The 20,389-nt window shown below is 34.8% G+C and overlaps 1 protein-coding gene across 4 annotated transcripts in view; it reads right to left on the bottom strand.

The window, feature by feature from the left end:
- Positions 1 to 572: 572 nt before the first annotated feature.
- The window catches only part of tws (protein phosphatase 2 regulatory subunit tws), an 860,194-nt gene continuing 840,377 nt past the window's right edge, over positions 573 to 20,389 (bottom strand). For 3 of the 4 annotated variants that reach the window (XM_069839362.1, XM_069839364.1, XM_069839365.1), the window contains 4 exons: positions 19,153 to 19,322; positions 14,725 to 14,940; positions 12,737 to 12,919; positions 573 to 3,598 (listed from right to left, as the gene is read on the bottom strand). In XM_069839362.1, the coding sequence (XP_069695463.1) occupies positions 12,767 to 12,919; positions 14,725 to 14,940; positions 19,153 to 19,322 (539 nt within the window). In that variant the 3' untranslated portion in view covers positions 573 to 3,598; positions 12,737 to 12,766. The remainder of the gene's footprint in view (positions 3,599 to 12,736; positions 12,920 to 14,724; positions 14,941 to 19,152; positions 19,323 to 20,389) is intronic. The other variant, XM_069839363.1, reaches the window with a different exon arrangement.

Raw genomic sequence — 20,389 nt, 5'->3', positions numbered from 1 at the left:
TCGTCATATGTCTGGAACAAAGTGCCGTCATTATACATGTAAATACAGTATTTTTCTCTGCCGTATTTCTATACAGAAAGGACATCATGACGTGCATTTATTATTTTCGTTCATTCTGCTTTCCCGTTTACAGTACATTACTGCAATATTAAACTTGATCTATGGCACTAAGCTATACGTATATAATTTTATCACATCGATGGAAGTTAATGTAAACAGAAAATTTACGAATAATTTTAAGATGCCCAATTTCCACAGAAATTAAAAAGGTAAAATCAAAGCGATACTAGGTCAGAGGTAATTGGTGAGAGAAATATTTCCTCATTTTGCTACAATTTAGTAAATTACCTCTAATGAACAAACCCTTTTTCTTACCTGAAGATAGGCTTCTTCATATTTCAATCTAGACATATATTCTAGATATATTACATTTTTAAGTAGTTTTTATACATTAATGAGCCCAAATAGATCTAGAATTAACTTTATCCTGTAATGAAGGAAAGATACTAAAGTAGTGATTACTTGGAGGTTAAGGAAGAGGGTATATGAAAAATTAAATAAAACCATAGAGCCAAACATGAGCATGCCACTGTATTTGTGGTACCTTCAATGATTTAAAAAAATAAAAATAAAACTGGCATAACTAATTATCTTCTTGAACTTCTCTCTCCAATAATGTATCATTACTGTGTATCATACCATGAAATGAACCTTATGTTAATAGAAAAAATATATATGAAACTGACCTACCCAAAAAAATGTTAAAACAGGTGATGCTTCCAATCATTCTTTACATTGATTACAAAGAAAACACATCAAAATTCGAATGCACAAAAACTGTCCAACGATATTGAAGGTAGTAAGAGAACTTCAGTTTTAATTACGACTTCTTTTCTTTTCACTTCATTGTGCATTAAGAGTGTACAAAAAAATTCACAGAAAAACTTACCAGCGTCAACATTGAAATAAATAAATCAATAAATAATAAAGCATGAAGCATAACCAAATGTTAACATTCAATTTAGCAGATATTTTAAAACTCGATGTACTTGGAAGACAATTGGAATATTTGTAACTGGTTTATCTTCAATAATATTCTCACATAAATATCCTTTAAATCGATCAATTATTTGTCTGCACAATTTCAAGCTAAAAACTCAGAGCTGGCAAAAATACATATTTTTAAAACCATGATTACAAATTTACTTTAAAAGTAAAAAAAGAAAATCTATCATTTTTTAACAACAGTTATATGATAAAACACATAAGTATATTTCATGGCCGAAAAACTGCATTTCAAACCTATCAAAAGATAATCCAGATACAAGAAAATGACGGGCAAATATTTATGATTACATGTTTATTGCTCCAATACAGCACTCCACAGTACAGGCCCAGCCATAGTAGCCTGGTTGCATGAGGGCACCGAGCTCAATTTATCCCCACCAACGCACTTGCCCATAAAATATCATACACAGGCTGTAACTCTAATATTTTGTTTTATAATTCCACATCTTGATCACAGATTCCTAGTTTATGCAGGATGTAATTACCATTTTAGAATTCTGTTCATCTTGAAGTAACTTATAGCATTTACAATAAAATTACGAAGCAGAATTTAATATTCCTTCTGAAGATTTCATTCCTACAACATCTGTCACCGAGTGAAAACTTTATTTCAATCTCTAAATTTTTAAATTAATGTATTCTACTCTTTTCTGAAGAAAGACGCTCAAGTGCTGATGATAGAGTAAAACAAAAATATTTACACAACTGTATGCAATAAATATCTCTCAATCTCATGCACCATGCATAACAAGTAATCTGTAATTCAGAAGCACCTCACATTGTTCCAGATTGCTTTGAGAAGCCTGTTTCATCAGTTACGCTTATGACACTGAGACTACCAAAATAATCTCCCAGGCTCTATCAACTTACTGACTAAAATAAAAAGAAAAGAATAAAAAAATTAGTCCCATTTGTCTTTCATATTCAGTTAAATGGGACCTACATTTTCAAAAGCTGGAGGGGGGAGGAGAACTGGAGGGAAAGTTCCAAATTGACAAGTCATACCATCTTCAATCCTTTGCAAATACTCAAATTAAGAAGAAATGATCAAGTTTTGTTGTTCAAAATAGCCGCCAAATAAACGTACATTACTAAGAGTATGTATGCAGAATCAAGCATGAAGGAAAAGGTATCATGTCTACAAGCTTGACTGCAGTAGAAACAGAGTAACATTTGTTCATTTATTTTCGATCATCCATCCGTCCAAACAGACAAGACAACGGAAGCAATGACACTCATACATTTTTTCATTATAACACAATTTGTGCATCTTTTAACACGCACTCAACTCATCCACGCATACACATACATTCTTGCATACAAGCCCTGGTTTCATGTTCATCATTAATGATATCATACAGTTCTTACAATGCTACAGTAGTACATAGTAATTCATGCAGCATAATTTAGGTGCCAATACTCTTTATCGAATCATCCTCTTGTTAAACTTCAGCGAACTGCTTACTCATCATACTGGATTGTTCTGGTTTCTTAGACATGTCATACACACATGGCAATAATCCACAATTCCAACTTTTGTTGTGTGAACAAAGATGACATCGAACTACAACTGAACAGGTTTATTTGTTGGTAGCTCAAGTCTGCATTCATTTAAGTGACGGAAGCGTTTTTACACATCAACTGTCCCTCAATATTTAAATTTCAATGCAGAATGCTCGTCAACGTTAACAATAGCAAATTTATGCTATGCAAAGGTGGGCAACATATTATTATTAAAAAAAAAAAAAAAAAAAAGAAAATAATAAAGACATATCAAAGCACTGGGACTTGGTGATGTTATTTGTAAATGCGTCAAAACATTTGTCCTGTGAAAAAGCTATTATTTTTCTACTAAATTATTTTTTTCCACTGTCTTTTTTACATTATTCATATTCATTTCATTTTCCTATTATCAAGTCCATTATCCTTTACCAAACTTCTTCCCGAGATTGTCATAAAACCTGTCAGTGCTTCAAAGCAAGTCTACAAAGATCGATTGCTTATTACTCCTCAATCTGGGAAAAGTTCTGGAAAAGAATAAATAAAAATGTGTACAAACTAAACGTAATGCTTTCTTGTATTAATGAACTGAAAACAAAAATGAATGATATCAATATGGCAATACGAAGCCCTACACTTTTATTATTTTTACGAAAATGTGTTTTCACACCTTGTTCCTTTTCATTTTTGAACGAACGGTGCATGGCAGCAAAAAAAAAAATCTACCACAATGTTATAAGCACTCTCCACGATTCCCATCCATCATTCATTGTTTGCGACAAAGTCAACCACCACTGTCCAATCACAGATAAGAGGAGGACACAGTTCTGGTGTCGTCATCAGATCCACCCTGCCCCTTGCTTCTCCACGTAACCTCCACCACGAGTACTTTATCTTGTATTTCCACGAGATTTGCTACTAAACTCCTTACCAAATGAAGCAGGTTGTAGCAAATGCAGGCAGCTTGCTCTGGTCTTCAATTTCAGTTTTAAGGCTTTCTTGTGTCCAGTCAGTAGCACTTCACACTATACTGAAACAGGGTTCAGTCATGTAAGTATTTTTTATGACGAATGAACCAATATACAGTGAAACCTGTTCAAATCGGAACCTGAATAATCCGGAATCCTGTCTATTTCAGAACAATGTATTGGTCCCGGCGAAATTTGTATGTATTATGTGTAATTTTTCCTGAATAAAACGGAAATTATCTGCTACTGTTCAAAACGGAAACAATATTTTGTAACTATATTTTGAAACAGCTTGTAATTTCAAGGAATATACGAAATATGTAGGTCACTAAGATAAAAACAAGTTTTCTTTGCAAAATTCTAGAGGGTACGAGGGTGTGTTGCTCTGTCGGTCATAAATTTTATTACCCTGTTGACTAGGCAGACGAGTCCCTTCAAAGATTTGCAATGTTTCACACCCGTATGCTGTCGTAGCTAAACAGAGCGCAAGTGTAGTGATTTCCAGGTTAAAAAAAAAAGTTGCATAAAATGTGGCATTAACATTAAGTGATGAAGTAAAAGTTATCGAGATAAAGGAAAATTAGAAACAAAGTCTATGTGAAATAATATAGAAGTACAGTTGTGGAAAACTCAGGTGTGACACTTTAAAAAATAAACATCATAATGAGTGAGTGAGTGGCGTGCGGCCAATATTGGTGACACAAAAGGAACCAGAAAGCAACTGTTTATGAGGAAATAAATGAACTGTTGTGGGAGTGGGTTCTTCATGACCTTTCAAAGAACAAGCCAATTTCTGGATCTATTCTGCAAAGCAAGCTATTGAACTGGGAAAGAAATTAAATAAACCAGAATTCAAGGCTTCTAATAGATGACTTCTAGTCCAATTAATTAATAATGTGCAGTGATATGCAGTACGGTACAGTATTAGAGTAGAGTGTTAGATATTAAATAGAATGAGATTAGTAAACTTTAGTAATGTTTAATGACTAATGAGTGAGTTGCGATAATATTTATACAGAAAATGAGATTTTAATCAAGATGATTCACCAACGTAATGAGAGACAGAAAGCTGATTTAGGCCCGATTGTATAAACCATTAAATCTTAGATCAGAGGTTAAATTGATCCTTGTTTCAGCTGAACTTGGAATTTTGTGTTGTATAAAGTCTAATCTGAGATTAATTTGTCTCAAACTAAAGTCAACTTTGACTGAAGAAATTTCTCCAATTAAGTTAGATGATCCAAGTTCAGTTATTTCTTTTCTGTTTGAAATATACGAGTGACAGATTGTGCAAATAAAATATCCATTATTATTAATATTAATAGATATAATAGGTACATTTATATATATTTCTTTCAATTTCTTGCCTTAATACACAAACAATCCTATATTTTATAAGGCTCTATCGTGTTCAGCAGTATCAAATAACATAACCTATAATTATATTATGTTTATAACAACCATTAATTATTAATGGATATGATAGGTACATTCATAAATTTTCAATTAACTGTATTACTAAACGAAAATTGTCGTTTTATAAAGCTTTATTATCTTTAGCAGTATCAAACACCATAACATAACAACTCGGAGAACAGTCAACCTTCTTCTTATTGTCTGCCATTATTTACATTGCACAAAAAACCAGTGTCTCCAACAGAGTGTACGGAAAGTCGCCAAAAAGTAGTTGTAAAGTTGCTAGATTTCTCATTATCAACAAAGAAAGATTAAATTTTGTCACTATGGGGTGCTAAAAAGGTCACTAAATCCCTATTTCAGCAATATAAAAGTTAAAAGAAATCGTTGTTGAAAAAGAGTTAAAGTCGCTAGATTGGCAACACTGAACAAAACTGTATAACATGGTCCGTGCATCACGTATTTCACCTGTTTAAGCGATGTTGCCAAATCCTTTTCACGTGAACTTAGATTGCATTTGAACCAAGGTAATTTGATCGCAGAAAAGTTTTATACAATAGAAGAAGTGTCTGAACTCGGTTCACTTTTCGATCTTCGATCAAAGTTGATCTTTAGTCAGGGAGTTTTATACAATTGGGCATTAATGTGATGAGTGTTAATGGAATATTTTGTACTTCTTGCAGTTTGCGGCATGCCATTTTGTTTTTCATGTATATGAATGACAAAATATTCCATTTTAATGTCACACCTGAATAATACGGAAACCTGTCCACAACAGAAAAAAATTAGGACCATGTCACTTCCGTCTTGAACAGGTTTCACTGTATTAACAAAAATATTAATTTCTGAAGGATTCCACTCCCCACCCCCCTCTAAATTTCAATTTCTTATTCACGTTCAACTACTTACCGTATATACGCGAATACTCCACACATGTTTTTTTCTGGAATTTAGTGAAGAAAAATTGAGGTGCGCGCATTATTTGAAATAAGGTTGGTACCTCTTCGCTTCAAACACTGGATCCTGTTATACAGTAGCATTGTCCGGCCTCGCACCTCAGTCTGTGTGGCGTAGAGTTAAGGCTGGTTCACAATAAACCAGGAACGAGAACCAGAATGAAAATGAGAAGCAGAGGATGTGAATATGAAAATTTTTGATTCACAATAAACCGAGAATGTAGACTATGCATATTGATATGCATGTCAATAACGATATGTAAAGTCGATATTACGCATTCTGATGTTATTTGTGTATAATTGACCAATGGCGTTCTCTCATGAGTACAAGGCAGCCAACATAAACACAGGTTACCAACTTCGAAATTTCAACTGAAACATTTCATTAGGTACGGTACTATAAATATGCCCATGCATCTTTATTATCACAACCTATTTTAAGTCTACCATAACGTAAAATAATTATAGAAGAAACATTTGTAATAGAAAAAAATGAACACAACAGTAGTTATTGAATTGAAGCATGAATATGTAGTGTGTAATATAACCAATACAGTAATAAAATATGATTCACTTACGATCGGTGTTCCAAGATGCAGCTATTGAAAGCCACGTATTCTCCTTTATTTTCTCATCTTTATAAGAGGTGCGCTGCTTATCGTAAACGTGAGGATTTTCCTCAACACTCAATATTAGAATCTCATCAAATAAAACTTGCTCCATGATGCACAGCATAGAACAAAATAATGCATAGGTTATGTCATGGTCTTGCTACAAAATATACGACGACAAAATAGCTTTTAGATGGCAATAGAATGAATCTAGTGGGCTGTGATCAGAAAGGTGAACGCCAAAGTTGAAATTTGGCCAACTCTCCGTTCCCAATCCCGGGCTCCGGTAAGCTTTTCATTAATTGTGAATGCTCACATTTAAATGTACACATTTTAACAATTTTACCATTTTCGTTCCGATTCTCGTTTCCGGTTTATCATGAACCAGCCTTTAGGCAACATGATTCTTTTTCAGAAGTCAATTCCAACAATTCAATCATACATTACTAATCGATTCGTTCACAATTCTTTCCAGTCTGCGATTCTAACTTTTCTTTTGAATCATCAATGAACAACTCTCAGGACTCTTCCCTATGCAAACCATGAGTAGAACAAAAACGTTCTACATCCGATGCATAGGCAGATGGCATGAGAGGTGAGACACTGGATGGTCTCTTTCTGATTGGCTGGATCCAATCATCATGATCTTCATTAGTCTACAAAATTATCCAAGATAGTGTTTCCTAATTTGCTTCTACAAGAGCATGTGAAGATTATGACATGTTTCTTAAAACAAATTGATATTTTATTTAGTTTTGGAGTACATCATTATATAGGATTAAATTTTTTTAAAATAAAACACAAATTAAAGCCAATTTTTTTTCTCCTAAAATTAGGATATGTGTATTATTCGTGTTTATACGGTAATTTATTTAATGGGAATGTTTGCAATTCAGCCCAATACACTGCAATCTAGTGGCTTCTTGTGTTCATTTTCATATTTTCTACTTTATTTCCTTCTTTGTCCATGCATGCCACGAATGAAGCGATCTGAACACAAATGGCCCAACTCACACGATTATATTTCCACTTTACCTCCTTGTAACAGTGTGCGAAATGCGATACACAAACGAAAACTGTGATAAAACCTCATGGAAAAACTGGGAATGATGATTAGGTCGATTTGTATTTTGAACAGAACAATATGAGGAGGTCTTTGAAGCAAAAAGCTCAATATGCAAATTCTGTGAATTGGACAATTTGTATGCTAAGCACCTCATTTCTTTGACACAGGCTCCCCAGCTTTACCTCTCTGTCTAAAGGAAGTCATGCCAAAAATGTTATTACACTTCAAAGTCCATCACCAGCCAGGTTTGAATCCACAAACCTCAGGTCCAATTGTTAACATGGTACTCCTGAAAATTTCGCATTTGCGAAATACGCGAATTTAATTGTGGGATAAGAAGTATTTTCCTTCATCTGTAGGGTAATTTAGCATGATTTTTTAGCAGAATTGAAAGTGCGAAAAATGCGAATTTCCTATCAAACTGCAAAATCACGATAAAATTGCTATTTAATAGCGATTTATCAGTAAAATGCTATTTTACAAGCGAAAAGTGCATTTTATATACAGGGTGTTTCTGGGCTAGTGTTAATAACTTTCAGGGATGATGGGAAAGGGCACATGTATCAATTTAAGATAAGGAACCCCTCTCCGGAAATGACCGAGTCGAAAGTTACAAGCAAAAATAGTTGTGTGAAAATGAAATAATTTTATTCCTCTGTACACCTTATTTATGTGTATTTATCTGTACATCTTACACATACTCTATCCATTTGACGTTGTTTACATTGTCTACTTACAGTATTCCATTCAGGGCGCTGTCTGAGGGGTGGGGACAGGAAACTACACTAAAGCAATGCAGATAGCATAATGTGTAACGGACATGGTCGGTCCTGATATGCACGTCTGTAGACAGCAGTGTATGTGTACAAGCTGCAGTGTCCAGCCGATCAATCCTAGTGAAATGGAGGAGTACACGAGAGCGGAATATGCAGACCTGATTTTCGAATATGGTCGAGCCAATGGGAACAGTAGACAAGCTCACAGATTGTACCAGGGCAAGTACCCACGTAGGAGACATCCGGCCCATCTTTCCACGACTGTTCCAAAGGTTAAGGGAAGGAGGGCATGCGGTGCGAAATTACAATTCCATTTCCACACAACTATTTTTGCTTATAACTTTTGACTCAGTCATTTCCGGACCAGGGTTCCTTATCTCAAATTGATACATGTGCCCTTCCCCATCATCCCTGAAAGTTTGTAACACCAGCCCGGAAACACCCTTTATATAAAAAAATTAGACACTTTTTAAATACTCAAAACATGTCAACTGATTATCTTGATCAATACTGTCCACATGATTACATAAATTTCATACAGGGACATTATTTTATTTTTACTTCAATTTTTATTGTACCTGAGTTTTTGAATGTACTTCACTCCCACCCCTTCTACTAAGGAAGTTCCAACTCCACACAGAACCAAGACCGCAGATAGTAAGCAGTACTGAGTTACTGAGTATAGTACGTTCCAGAAATATGTTTGCGTTTTCCAGTGACGAAAGAGCTTTCAATATTGAATCATATTTTCGCACAGGTACTGTCCGTTTGCCTATGTCGCATTCGATTTCCCCCACCTGCTTCTCCTCGCCCCTCTGTAATAGCTGGGCTGTCTTAGCTCTTTTCTGAAAACATTAATTTCTCTTAGGAATTGGAAGTTTACGTAATATTATACAGCTGTTTAATTTAACTTAAACAAAAGGGCCTCGTTAAGTAATTAACTATCACGTGATTTCCTCCCTTTCTACAATCCTGCGGCATAACCACTTGGACGGACAGTAGATAGCATGTCTGAGTAATTTTATATTTTCGGGTCGGGCAGAAGTGAAGATTGAATTTACAGTATGTAGAGTAGGTACAGAATTATTTCAACATGAGTTACTAGTACGAAGGACGAAACTGGTAATTGGAATTAGAGGCAATAGTCTATAGTGCGATAATATGCACAAAAGTAGTGAAGCCTGTATCGAAATGAACGGCCACCATTTTCAAAATTGTGTTTAAATATTCATATTATGATTATTTTTCAATTTAACTTCTTTCTCTATATTGTACGCTAATGTGCTGAAGACAGTATAATATACACTGCATAATGAATACGTTCGCATGGATAACTCACTTCGTGAGTAAAAACACTTATTCTTAATACAGTACTGTACTTTGATTAAAGAAAAACCTAATGAAAATTATCAAACTCAAAATCGCGATATTTCCTAGTTTACGTAAATGGATGAACTACTTTTCTTCCTTCCTATACCTAGTAGAGTGATTTGTGTTTTACGCCAGTATCATCAAACTCCAGTCTTGGAGGGGGGAGCAAGCGGTGTTTCCGGTTCTCTAAAGGTATAGACAGGTTAATATTAAAAATGTTAGTAAAAATAAAATGATGTCCCTGTATATTGAGAATGAAGTCAAGACAATTGACAAGCATATCGTAATATTGCTTATCAAGTTCTATATTCTATATCACTGGGCAGTAACCTAAACACAAGTTTCAGGTCACATTGTTGACAAGTAACTCCATCAGTTAGCACAACCAAAAAGCACTAATAGATGCTATACAGTTAACAACAATAAAAAAAAAAGTTCTATATTCGATATGGACTTTGCTAAAATGTGTCATTTCAGTTTACTCAGCCATTTGCTTTTGAGATCACAGCAGAATTGGATAATTATTCTAGTTATACTGGCAGAGTTGGTTGAATTTGTGAGACATGTGCTCCTTAGTAAAATGGATGAACAACTATATCTGCTCGTGAAATAGCCCAGAAGTATTCCATTCAAGGACTCTATGCTTTAGACGCTAAGACAGTTTGCTGTAAATTCTGCAATTGCTGTGTTGGAGAATAAAGCATTTTCAGAATATTGTTTGCAAGTACTGTGGACACCAACAAACAATGTTGACAGGGAACGTGTTTTATCACAGTATGGTGCTATTGTTTCAGGCAGGCAATGTAATTTGAAGGAGAAAAACACTAAACTGCTTACAAAATGTTATCTTTTGAGAAAAATGAAAGGTAGAATGCACAAAGTTCCCTTTGGAAAAAAGTAGACGCTAATTTGAAAAAAAATAGATGCTAATTTCAGAAAAATAGATGCTAATATTGAGCAAAATAGATGCTAATAAACTCAGGTCACTACTCATTAGACCATCGATTTCACAGAATGTGTGCTAACAAGGAAAACTTTTGACAAATAAGAAACCGAAGGAAGTTTCCTGTGTACAGTTTGTTGTAAACATTCATTAACAGACTACCAACTGCAGCTCTGAGTGGAATACTACAAGAAATTCATTGAGGCCACTATAAACAAACACAGCTTCCTGAATTTGATTGTTATGAGTACCAAGATGTAGCATTCATAAGACAAATTGCAGACAGGAAGTCAGTAAATTCTTCCCAAGTCAAGAAAAACAGAAAATCAAAGCAATGTTAACCATCTTTCACAATAGTAAAAAAATTGTGCACAAAGTATACATCTAGACAGATTCTGTCATGTACTGACTCAGTATCAAAAACAGCACAGTTCGTTCCTTGCATGACAACTCACCAAGCAATAGGGCTCTCATTATTAGGAACTTTTTGGCCAGAAAAAAGTCAAGTGTCTTATTGATTCTATTAGACTCACCAGAATTGATACCATTTAATTTAACATCATATCAGATATGGTCTTCTGCCATTATCATTCCTTTCTATTGGTTCATATCGTTGTATGTAGTGTGTAAGTCCAAAAGGAAGAAGTACTTTGAATAAACAGTGACCATATCAGATTGTACATGCATGGATACATCTCTCCCTTCCCCCACCCGCGTTGGTCCTGTTTTCTAGCTATTGCCTGAGAATGTTTTGAGTGTAAATGAGCTCTTTGTACCTTGATACAAGTCCTGTAATGCCTCAAAAATAACATAACCTCATTAACAGTTAAAAAGTTTCAGACTCTGTTGAATTCATACGCAAGTTTTTAAAATTCATTTAAAATAAGTTTAACATTATCAATTGTGAATCAATTATCCGAAAAGTTCCTATAAACTTGACTAAAGTGAGGTGAATACCACATTACACCAAGCAACACTTTATTCAATAATTATTATTTTTTAATTGCATGATTTTCCTGTCAATTTTCCAAAGCAATAGGTCTGATTAAATTACTAACTTCAAATAGAGTACAACCTCGTTAATCTGGACTTCACTTAATCCTAATCCAGACTGGCAAAAAAAATAAAAACAAATGACGAGTTTGGAAAAATTGAAGAACCTTGTTTTAAGACTTACTTTTATACATTAGAACTATGGAATTACAATATTACACCTATAGTATTAAAAATAAAGAAAATCCATCAAGTTTGCATTAAAGTAATTAAACTATACAAACAAATATTATTATCGATTATACATTTTACTGTACTGCATAGTATATTTAAACCTATGTCCTTTGAATACACCATAATAAACGTGTTTTGTTGCTATAAACGGAGTTTTAATACACTTTCTAAAGTTCTTTCACGTTATTTCAGTTAATCCGGACTTTTGTTAAAGTAGTCAATTTATCCCCCCCAGTAAGTCTGGATTAACAAGGTTTTACTGTATTCCTTTGTGATCTTCATTTAATAATACGTGATCATTTTACAAAAAAAGTCAGTTATCTGAACTGCTTGCTCCTAAGGAATAAATCATGCCCTCAAATTGTGATAACTCTTCTGTAATTTGTTCAGTTACATCATGGTTGTGTCACAAATTATTTTATTGTTTCTGAAGCAGTAAGTAACAGTGTCATTAAAGGACAAAAGATTGTTGGAGGCAAGCACGGGCAGTTTCGAATTTCAAAGTAGACCGCATCTTATTTAACAATGAACACATGCTGTATTTTCGCGTCCTTACATTTTCACGGCAAACCTAATTTAGAGTAAAATTGATTTGGAATGTATAAATAACGTTTCATATCTCATGGGGTTTAAAATATGAAACAAATTAACATGGGAAATATAGACATTCTGCTGGAACATCAGAAAAAGCATAAGTGAGAATCATACAAAAGAAGTTTTACTGTATACAGACACACTATATATAAATGAAAACAAGACAGTAGAAAACCAAATAGTTTCAAGAAGTTGTAGTCATCTCTTGAATAACCTAATATCTATGATAAAGACTCTCACCTGATGAGTTTGTTGCACCATGCCTGTGTGCTAGAACTTGTCTTGGAAGAGGAACAGATTGTTTGTGGCTGCCACTGCAATTATATTCTCCGTGGGATGCCACGCTGTGTGCAGGATTTTCTTATTGAAGTCGAGGCAGTCCACACTTATTTCATCTTTCTTACGTTTCCCTCCTGTACATACCTAAAATAACACACAATTTATAAACACTACAAGTGGGAAAAGGAAAGCTAATTGAGGGGCTTAGAACAAAAAACAGGTAAAATGAGGTGAGTGAGTGTTGTGATAGCCCAAAAGGATGTTTCTTTGGGATAAAATCAGGTAAGAGATCACACTGTGCAGTGCTGCTATATGGGCATCATTTCACCAAACTAGTGTATAATATTTCATTGCATGTAGAACTTTGACTATAATTTCCTCAAAACTAGGGTCCTGTCACTTACCTGCTTTTTGTTCTAAGCCCCTCAATTGTCACTTGAGTTCACTTATTCACTTGTTTCTATTAACTTTTGTCTGCAATTGTTTAATCCAAAGCCTCCTCAAATTGATGTACTGCAGCATTAAAATGTCCCTTTGTTCACATAGTTTACATTGTCATCAAAAGAGGTGATTTTTGCAAAGCAATGGCAAAAAAAATACATGATTTTATACCTACTGAGACCTGAAGAATCCAAAAATGGGAAAATAAATACATGGTACCATTTAAAAAAACAGACTCATTGGCACACTCTTTATAAATGAAAATCATAGTATTTGAAAACATGTTCAAAATACTCCTTCTTTGATATCCTACAACTTATTTACAAATGGCTTTTAAGGAACCCAAAGGGTCATTGCCGCCCTCATATAAGCCCACCATCGGTCCCTATCCTGTGCAAGATTAATCCATTCCCTAACATCATATTCCACCTCCCTCAAATCCATTTCAATATTATCCTCCCATCTACGTCTCGGCCTTTCCAAAGGTCTTTTTCCCTCTGGTCTCCAACTAACACTCTATATGCATTTCTGGATTCCCCCCATATGTGCTACATGCCCTGCCCATCTCAAACATCTGGATTTAATGTTCCTAATTATGTCAGGTGAAAAATACAATGCGTGCAGTTCTGCGTTGTGTAACTTTCTCAATTTTCCTGTAACTTCATCCCTCTTAGCCCCAAATATTTTTCTAAGAACCTTATTCTCAAACACATTTAATCTCTGTTTCTCTCTCAAAGTGAGAATCAATGTTTCACTACCATACAGAACAACGGGTAATATAACTGTTTTATAAATTCCAACTTTCAGATTTTTTGACACCAGACTAGATGACAAAAGCTTCTCAACTGAATAAGAACACGCATTTCCCATATTTACTCTCAGTTTAATTTCCTCCCGAGTGTCATTTATACTGTTGCTCCAAGATATTTGAATTTTTCCACCTCTTCGAAGGATAAATCTCCAGTTTTTATATTTCTATTTTGTACAATATTCTGGTCACGAAACATAATCATATACTTTGTCTTTTCGGGATTTACTTCCAAACCTATCGCTTTACTTGCTTCAAGTAAAATTTCCGTGTTTTCCCTAATCGTTTGTGGATTTTCTCCTAACATATTCACGTCATCCGCATAGACAAGAAGCTGATGTAACCTGTTCAGTACCAAACCCTGTCTGTTATCCTGAACTTTCCTAATGGCATATTCTAGAGCGAAGTTGATACCTACAATTTTGTATAAATAGTTTCTTCATACAATTAGAAATAAGAAAGTTACAAGCATTGTTCCATACTTTTTACTCACTCGGTATAGTAGTTTCTACTAAAAGACTGAAGTTAGACATAAATAAAATTAATGGATGTTCCTCATTGCAGCTATATGCCATGTTGAATATAAGATATTCCTTAAAACTCAACTGATTCAATCAACAGTAAAGCAGTTAGTAATTTACAATAAATTGAACGAAAGCTTTCCAAAAAAAAAAACAATTATATATTAATATGAACTTACTTTTCTAGGTTTGAGTATAGTTTTAGGTTTTGCAATATCCCGTGATGCTTCGAGGGTTGCATCCCTCTTTGTCGTACGGTCAAACATCCTAAAGAAGTTGTTGTATGATCCAGTCATAATGGCTGAGTCACTGCCATTCCAACAGCACTCAAATTTGTCGAATATGCAGTCATTTTCATACAACGAACACAGCTTCGAACGCAGGTACTCATGCACCTGAAAGAAGTCATGATTTGCAAATTTCACAAATGAGAACAGTGTGCAAAAGTCAAGCAAATTATGGTAACTTACGAATGCAAATTGATTTTCCTTCATATTATTCCCATTACCATTTGGGAATTAATCAAAATAACTCACCTTGTTCTGAACATTATGAACAATTCTTTCTACAATTATTAATTTTGTAATGTGATTACTGGAAAGAGCAATAATTTTAAGTGTTCCATATGCTAAGTGTTTCAGATTTAATATTTACGAATTGAAGGCCATGTTCCTTGGCTTATTCTACACTGACTTAACTCGACATACCTACAGTCAAAAATGCGATTAGGCAGTTATATATACAGTAGAACCCCTCTTTTACACTTTCTGAGGAAGTATTACAAAACACAATAATTTATTTGACACAAACTTATCTTCAGAATGAATTTTTTCACTAGTTTCTCTTTGTGAAGAAGTCTAATATTTTTTGTTCTGCAATTACAGTAGAACCCCGATTATCCGTCACCCTATTAACCGATCAGCGGATTATCTGACTCTCTCACCCTATTCTTTCTTTCTCTGCTGCGGAAAAAAGTATCTAGTATTGATATACCTTATATTAGTACCTATTATTTTCTAGAGTCTATTATTGTAAGTCTTTATGCTTACATATTACAATTGTACTGCCAGCAATAGGAGCAATTACTGCTAGGCCTACTTGAAGGTGTTTTTCCCAAATTGTAAAATAATCACTACCTGCTTTCAAAGAAGTGGTCTCAAAAACTTCCGCAAAATTTAGAGTAAACCCATGCAGCATTCAGTCCTTGTTCTACTGTTTGAGTGCTCGTACTTCATTATTTCTATCCAAAATATCTTCCACAGGTGTCAAAAGTGTTTTACTAAGTATCAAAATAAAAATACAAATAAATAATTTATCAGTTTGCGAAAAGAGAAATCACAGCTCCTCTCGCATCAGAATACGAGATTGGCATTACACGTGTGTGATTTAATTAAAAACAAGAATGAAGCGTATAAAATCTGTAAATCTACAACAAGAAACCTCTACTATTCCTATCTTTCCACAAAGAATCAACGCAAGAAATTTACTTGGCCCTTATAAAACCAGTGTTGACAACCAGTCTTAAATTATTACCGGTAAACTTCTGATTCACTATCTAGCATGTTAAACACAAGGCCACAGTGGAAATTATGAAACTGTGTTATGCACTTAATTTACTAAAATATTTTATGATACGGATTATCCGATTTTTTCGATTAACCGTCCAGTCCACCCCCTTCATTGCCACGGATAATAGAGGTTCTACTGTACTACTAGTTTTTCGAGTTCATACAGATTCTCAAAAATAGTGTCATCACCATCTGCAGCAGAAAGATATTTTTCCAGTATTCCTAAAGCCGTAACTGCCTCTGAACTTGTGGGAATAACATCACAATTATCATCATCAACATCGTCAGAATCACTGTGATCATCATCATTCACAGTCAGTTTTAAAAGGTCAACCATTTCTTCCGACTGTTCTTCTGTAGTCAAGACATCATCATCTACAGATTTGAACTCTGAAAATGTTGCATCTGGCTGAAGAATTCCCCAGTCTGCTTTTTCAAATAGGCCTGCTTCCTCTTCTTCCACAACCACTTCTTCAGTCATTATTGAAAAGATGCCAGTTTTTTGGAAGCAGATGATAATGCTTGACTGCTTCACAACCCTCAACATCTTTACTATAAAATGGAGGGCATCTAACACTGTGACCTTAATGCAGTGGCGGTTCCTCGGGGGAGAGAAGGGAGGAACGTCCTCCTCACATTTTTCTTCTTTTGAAAGTAAATACCAAATAAAATATGTGCCTTGAAATTCAAGGAAGATTCGATAATTTTTAAGTTCACAGCTATAAGAAAACCTTGGTCGATCGAGTTTTAAACGATGCGCGCTCATGTGCTGCTAGAAAACTGTGAGAAAGATGCGAGATTGTTTGTGTGGAGGAAAGTCAATCCATTCCTCCTTTACTGCAGTTAGCACACATAGACAACAGCGCACTAGCGGCCAGAGAAAGAAGCAGAGTTTTAAAGTGAGTAAATGAACGGAGAGGGAGGAGATCCTCCTCTGAATCAGCGCATGGGCGGGAAATAGAAACAGACTGGTCGTGCAGCAAGCTCGCTATTGCTGCCATCTAACGATCTTGCATTCAACCAGACTATAACACATCTAGGAGGAGGCACAATAAAAACAGTTTTAACGCAACACAATAAAAACACCATAATATAAACTTTTTTTAAAATTATAAATCAAAAATATTATTCATTGCACTTTATGTAGGCTACTATTCATGGTTTGAAACTTTCAAGGATATTTGAAAGTTGAAGTCGGGTTTATATAAAACAAAGAGGTAGTTCTACGTTAGTATCGCAGATCTTTTTGGTCCCTGAAATTCACTTCCATTCATTGTGTACTAGACAGGGCAACAGCCAAGTTGTCAGTTATGTACAAATATATTTGAAATTGAAAGTAGGTACTCCAAACTACATTATTTTTAACATAAAAAATTGGCCACCGGCAACTTTGAACAATAATGGTAGTATGACTTTACAAAAACTGACATTCTTCAAAAGCATGTGGTACTGAACTTGTAAAATGTACATGTGGCAGCACAGGCCACGTGGGTGGGTGCAGTGTTCTCGCTTTCCTCGGATTATTTCCCAATCCCGTTGTTCCGATTACGTGTTAGTAGCTATAGTCTCTTCCAATACATGTGATGCTGTAGTGTGCTCGAAAAATGCTGTCAGGTGAATTTCCTTGTAATTGTTAATTTGTGCAATTATTCAACAATAAATGGAAATGAAAACATTATATATTTTGAACAATTTAGGAAACTCAGTTTACAAGAACAGATTATTGCTATACAGAAGGGAAGGCCAACCTCAACACTACCTGGTCTTACATGTATGCATGTTGGCTAATTTGGCTAAGAAATTATTAAATTAATTTGTAGCTTGTTTCATTCAAGAAGGTGTCATTTCGTCCCGTTATCTTTTTTCCTCCTCTTAAGAAATACGCAGGAGCCGCCACTGCCTTAATGTCTTTCGCATCCTTGCCACACTTCATGTAGGTTATAGCCCTCTGCACCAGACTCTTCCTGTAATTTGCCTTGAAAGCATGAATAATGCCTAAAACCAAAGACTGCATTTTGCTTGTACAGTTGGCTGGCAAAAATTCCAATTGAATATTCCTTAGGTGCAAGGTTTGGGGATGGGCAGGACACTGATCAGTATTACGTTGGCTGTAAAAGTAGAATGTTGGCAACATTGAAATTCATGATCCAAGCGCATTTGCTGGATAACAAACACGCCATTTAAGTTCCTAGCATTTGAGACGCCATTTTGTGTCCGCTCACAGTGGTGTAAATTGCGGGAAATTTGAAATTACGCTAACAAATGCGAAGTTTATATAACATTACGAACATCTGAAAATTGAAGGGACCGAAAAATAATAGTGTAAATGGTGTGAAAATGTAAATAGCGGGAATGTAAAAGCAGGGTCCTACTGTATAAGAAGTTTGCAGTAACAAGATTGTTTCATCACTAAGTAAAAGCTCCGAAACACACAATGCACGTCTTAAAGTTCGAAGCAGTGAAAATGGATGCGATAAAGAAGAGTGAGGTGTCCAGGTTAGAGAGGAAAAGGAATGATGATATAAGGCAGATGATGGAAATGGAAAAGCCAGTAACTAAAAGAGTTTAGATGTGAATCCCCCAGTGGTATGGACATGTAAGAAAAATGGAGGAGGAAAGGTGATCGAAGATAATTCTCCAGTGGTCATCCCATGGAAGACGAAAGTGTGCAGAACTGAGAACATGGAAAGTTGGTGTGGTGCAAATGATGAAGAACTGGCATATGCACGAGGAAGAGTGGATGGACCATGAAGGATGGTGGAAGGGAATTCAAGGTAACAGCTGGTAAGTGGAGTAGTCCTCAAAAGTAAAAAGTAAGTACATAACAATGCAATATTCTTAATTTCCATATTAGGAATATCAGTAAAGATACAAAACCTGTAGCAGAAAAAAGCACACACAAGACTGTGAAGGCGCTATCAAAGATGCATGAAAAGGTATAGATTGGAATTTATCCATTGCTATTATGAATAAACATACAAAACATGAACAACTATTAGGATAAAAAGAAATCACATTTTTTACTAATGAAATACTTACTGGATAAGATTCTATTGGTTTAGTCTCCATATGGAGGTCCCATACTTTGACGGACAGATAGTCTCTAGATATCATGTATCGACCAGAATTAGATAACTTCACATCTGATATACTCGAGATGATCTCCGAGAAAAAACTTCGATTTGTAGGATCTTCAGGCTCTTCAAATACTGCAACACAAACATCAAGTCTAAATTGTTATTTTGCCAAATTAAGTTAAACTAACATTAATTCTAAGTGTTATAGGTGCTGTCCTTTGATGTCTTTTGACCTTTTAACATTGTAGCAGGGACCAATGCATCCACTCTCCTCATGATTATACAATGAGTTTAAATGTTCTTTAACATAAAACAGTAACACTTAGTTTCAACTTTATGAAGATCTTTATTACGAAGAACTTAATTAAATAATTTTCAAATCAGAAAACAAAATACAAATTTTGAAACTGTAGATTTGCACGTCCTGTTCACATACAAGCCAAAAGTAGTATGCATTGTGCTACTTTTTGTGCTGCACAAGCTGAGAGCTACAGAAGTTTTAACAGGAGGTTGCGAACCCATCCACACACAAGACACTACTTCTGCAACCACAGTTTGGCTGCACCTTTCCGTCTGTGTGTTGATTGTGGAGAAAAAGTAGTGACATGTGATCATACCTTAAGTAACATATTCTTTTTTGTTATACATATTGTAAAGTAACTGAAGTAAGCAGAATATTAAGTAAAGGCTTATTCAGTTATCTACCATCACATTTCTACACGTCTATTTCTTTCCCAAAGTCACAACATTCCCATTGTAAGAGTCCTCTACCTCTTCTAAACTACAGCACACAATGACAATAGAGTGCCACATTCACGAATTATACAATTCCTTCTTCTGTTTGCCGATTGAGAAACTCAAGATAACTGAATAACCTTGCGTACTAATTGGCATGAGTAACTAGGTATTATTATAGACAATTATTATTCTGAACCAAACATTTTTTGGGGATTTACGGCTTACACTGTATCATTTGGCATTATTCGTGTAATAAAGAAACCTACCATAAAAGCTAATTTTAAATAAACTGTTATTTTGTGTAATTCTGAAGCAAAGCCCTCGTGTTATTTCTAGAATAAAATTATTTTATTTCATGTGTACATTTCTCTAGACATTGAATATGTGAAAAAGAACAGGACAGATATACAGACAAAACAGCAAGAACCACTTTTCAGTTGTAAGGAATGATCAATCAATCT

This window comes from Periplaneta americana, chromosome 11 (genome assembly GCF_040183065.1).
Source record: "Periplaneta americana isolate PAMFEO1 chromosome 11, P.americana_PAMFEO1_priV1, whole genome shotgun sequence".
In the NCBI taxonomy this organism is placed as follows: Eukaryota; Metazoa; Arthropoda; class Insecta; order Blattodea; family Blattidae; genus Periplaneta; species Periplaneta americana.
The sequence above is the reverse complement of the archived record's forward strand: the minus strand, read 5'-3'. Positions and strand labels throughout refer to the sequence as shown.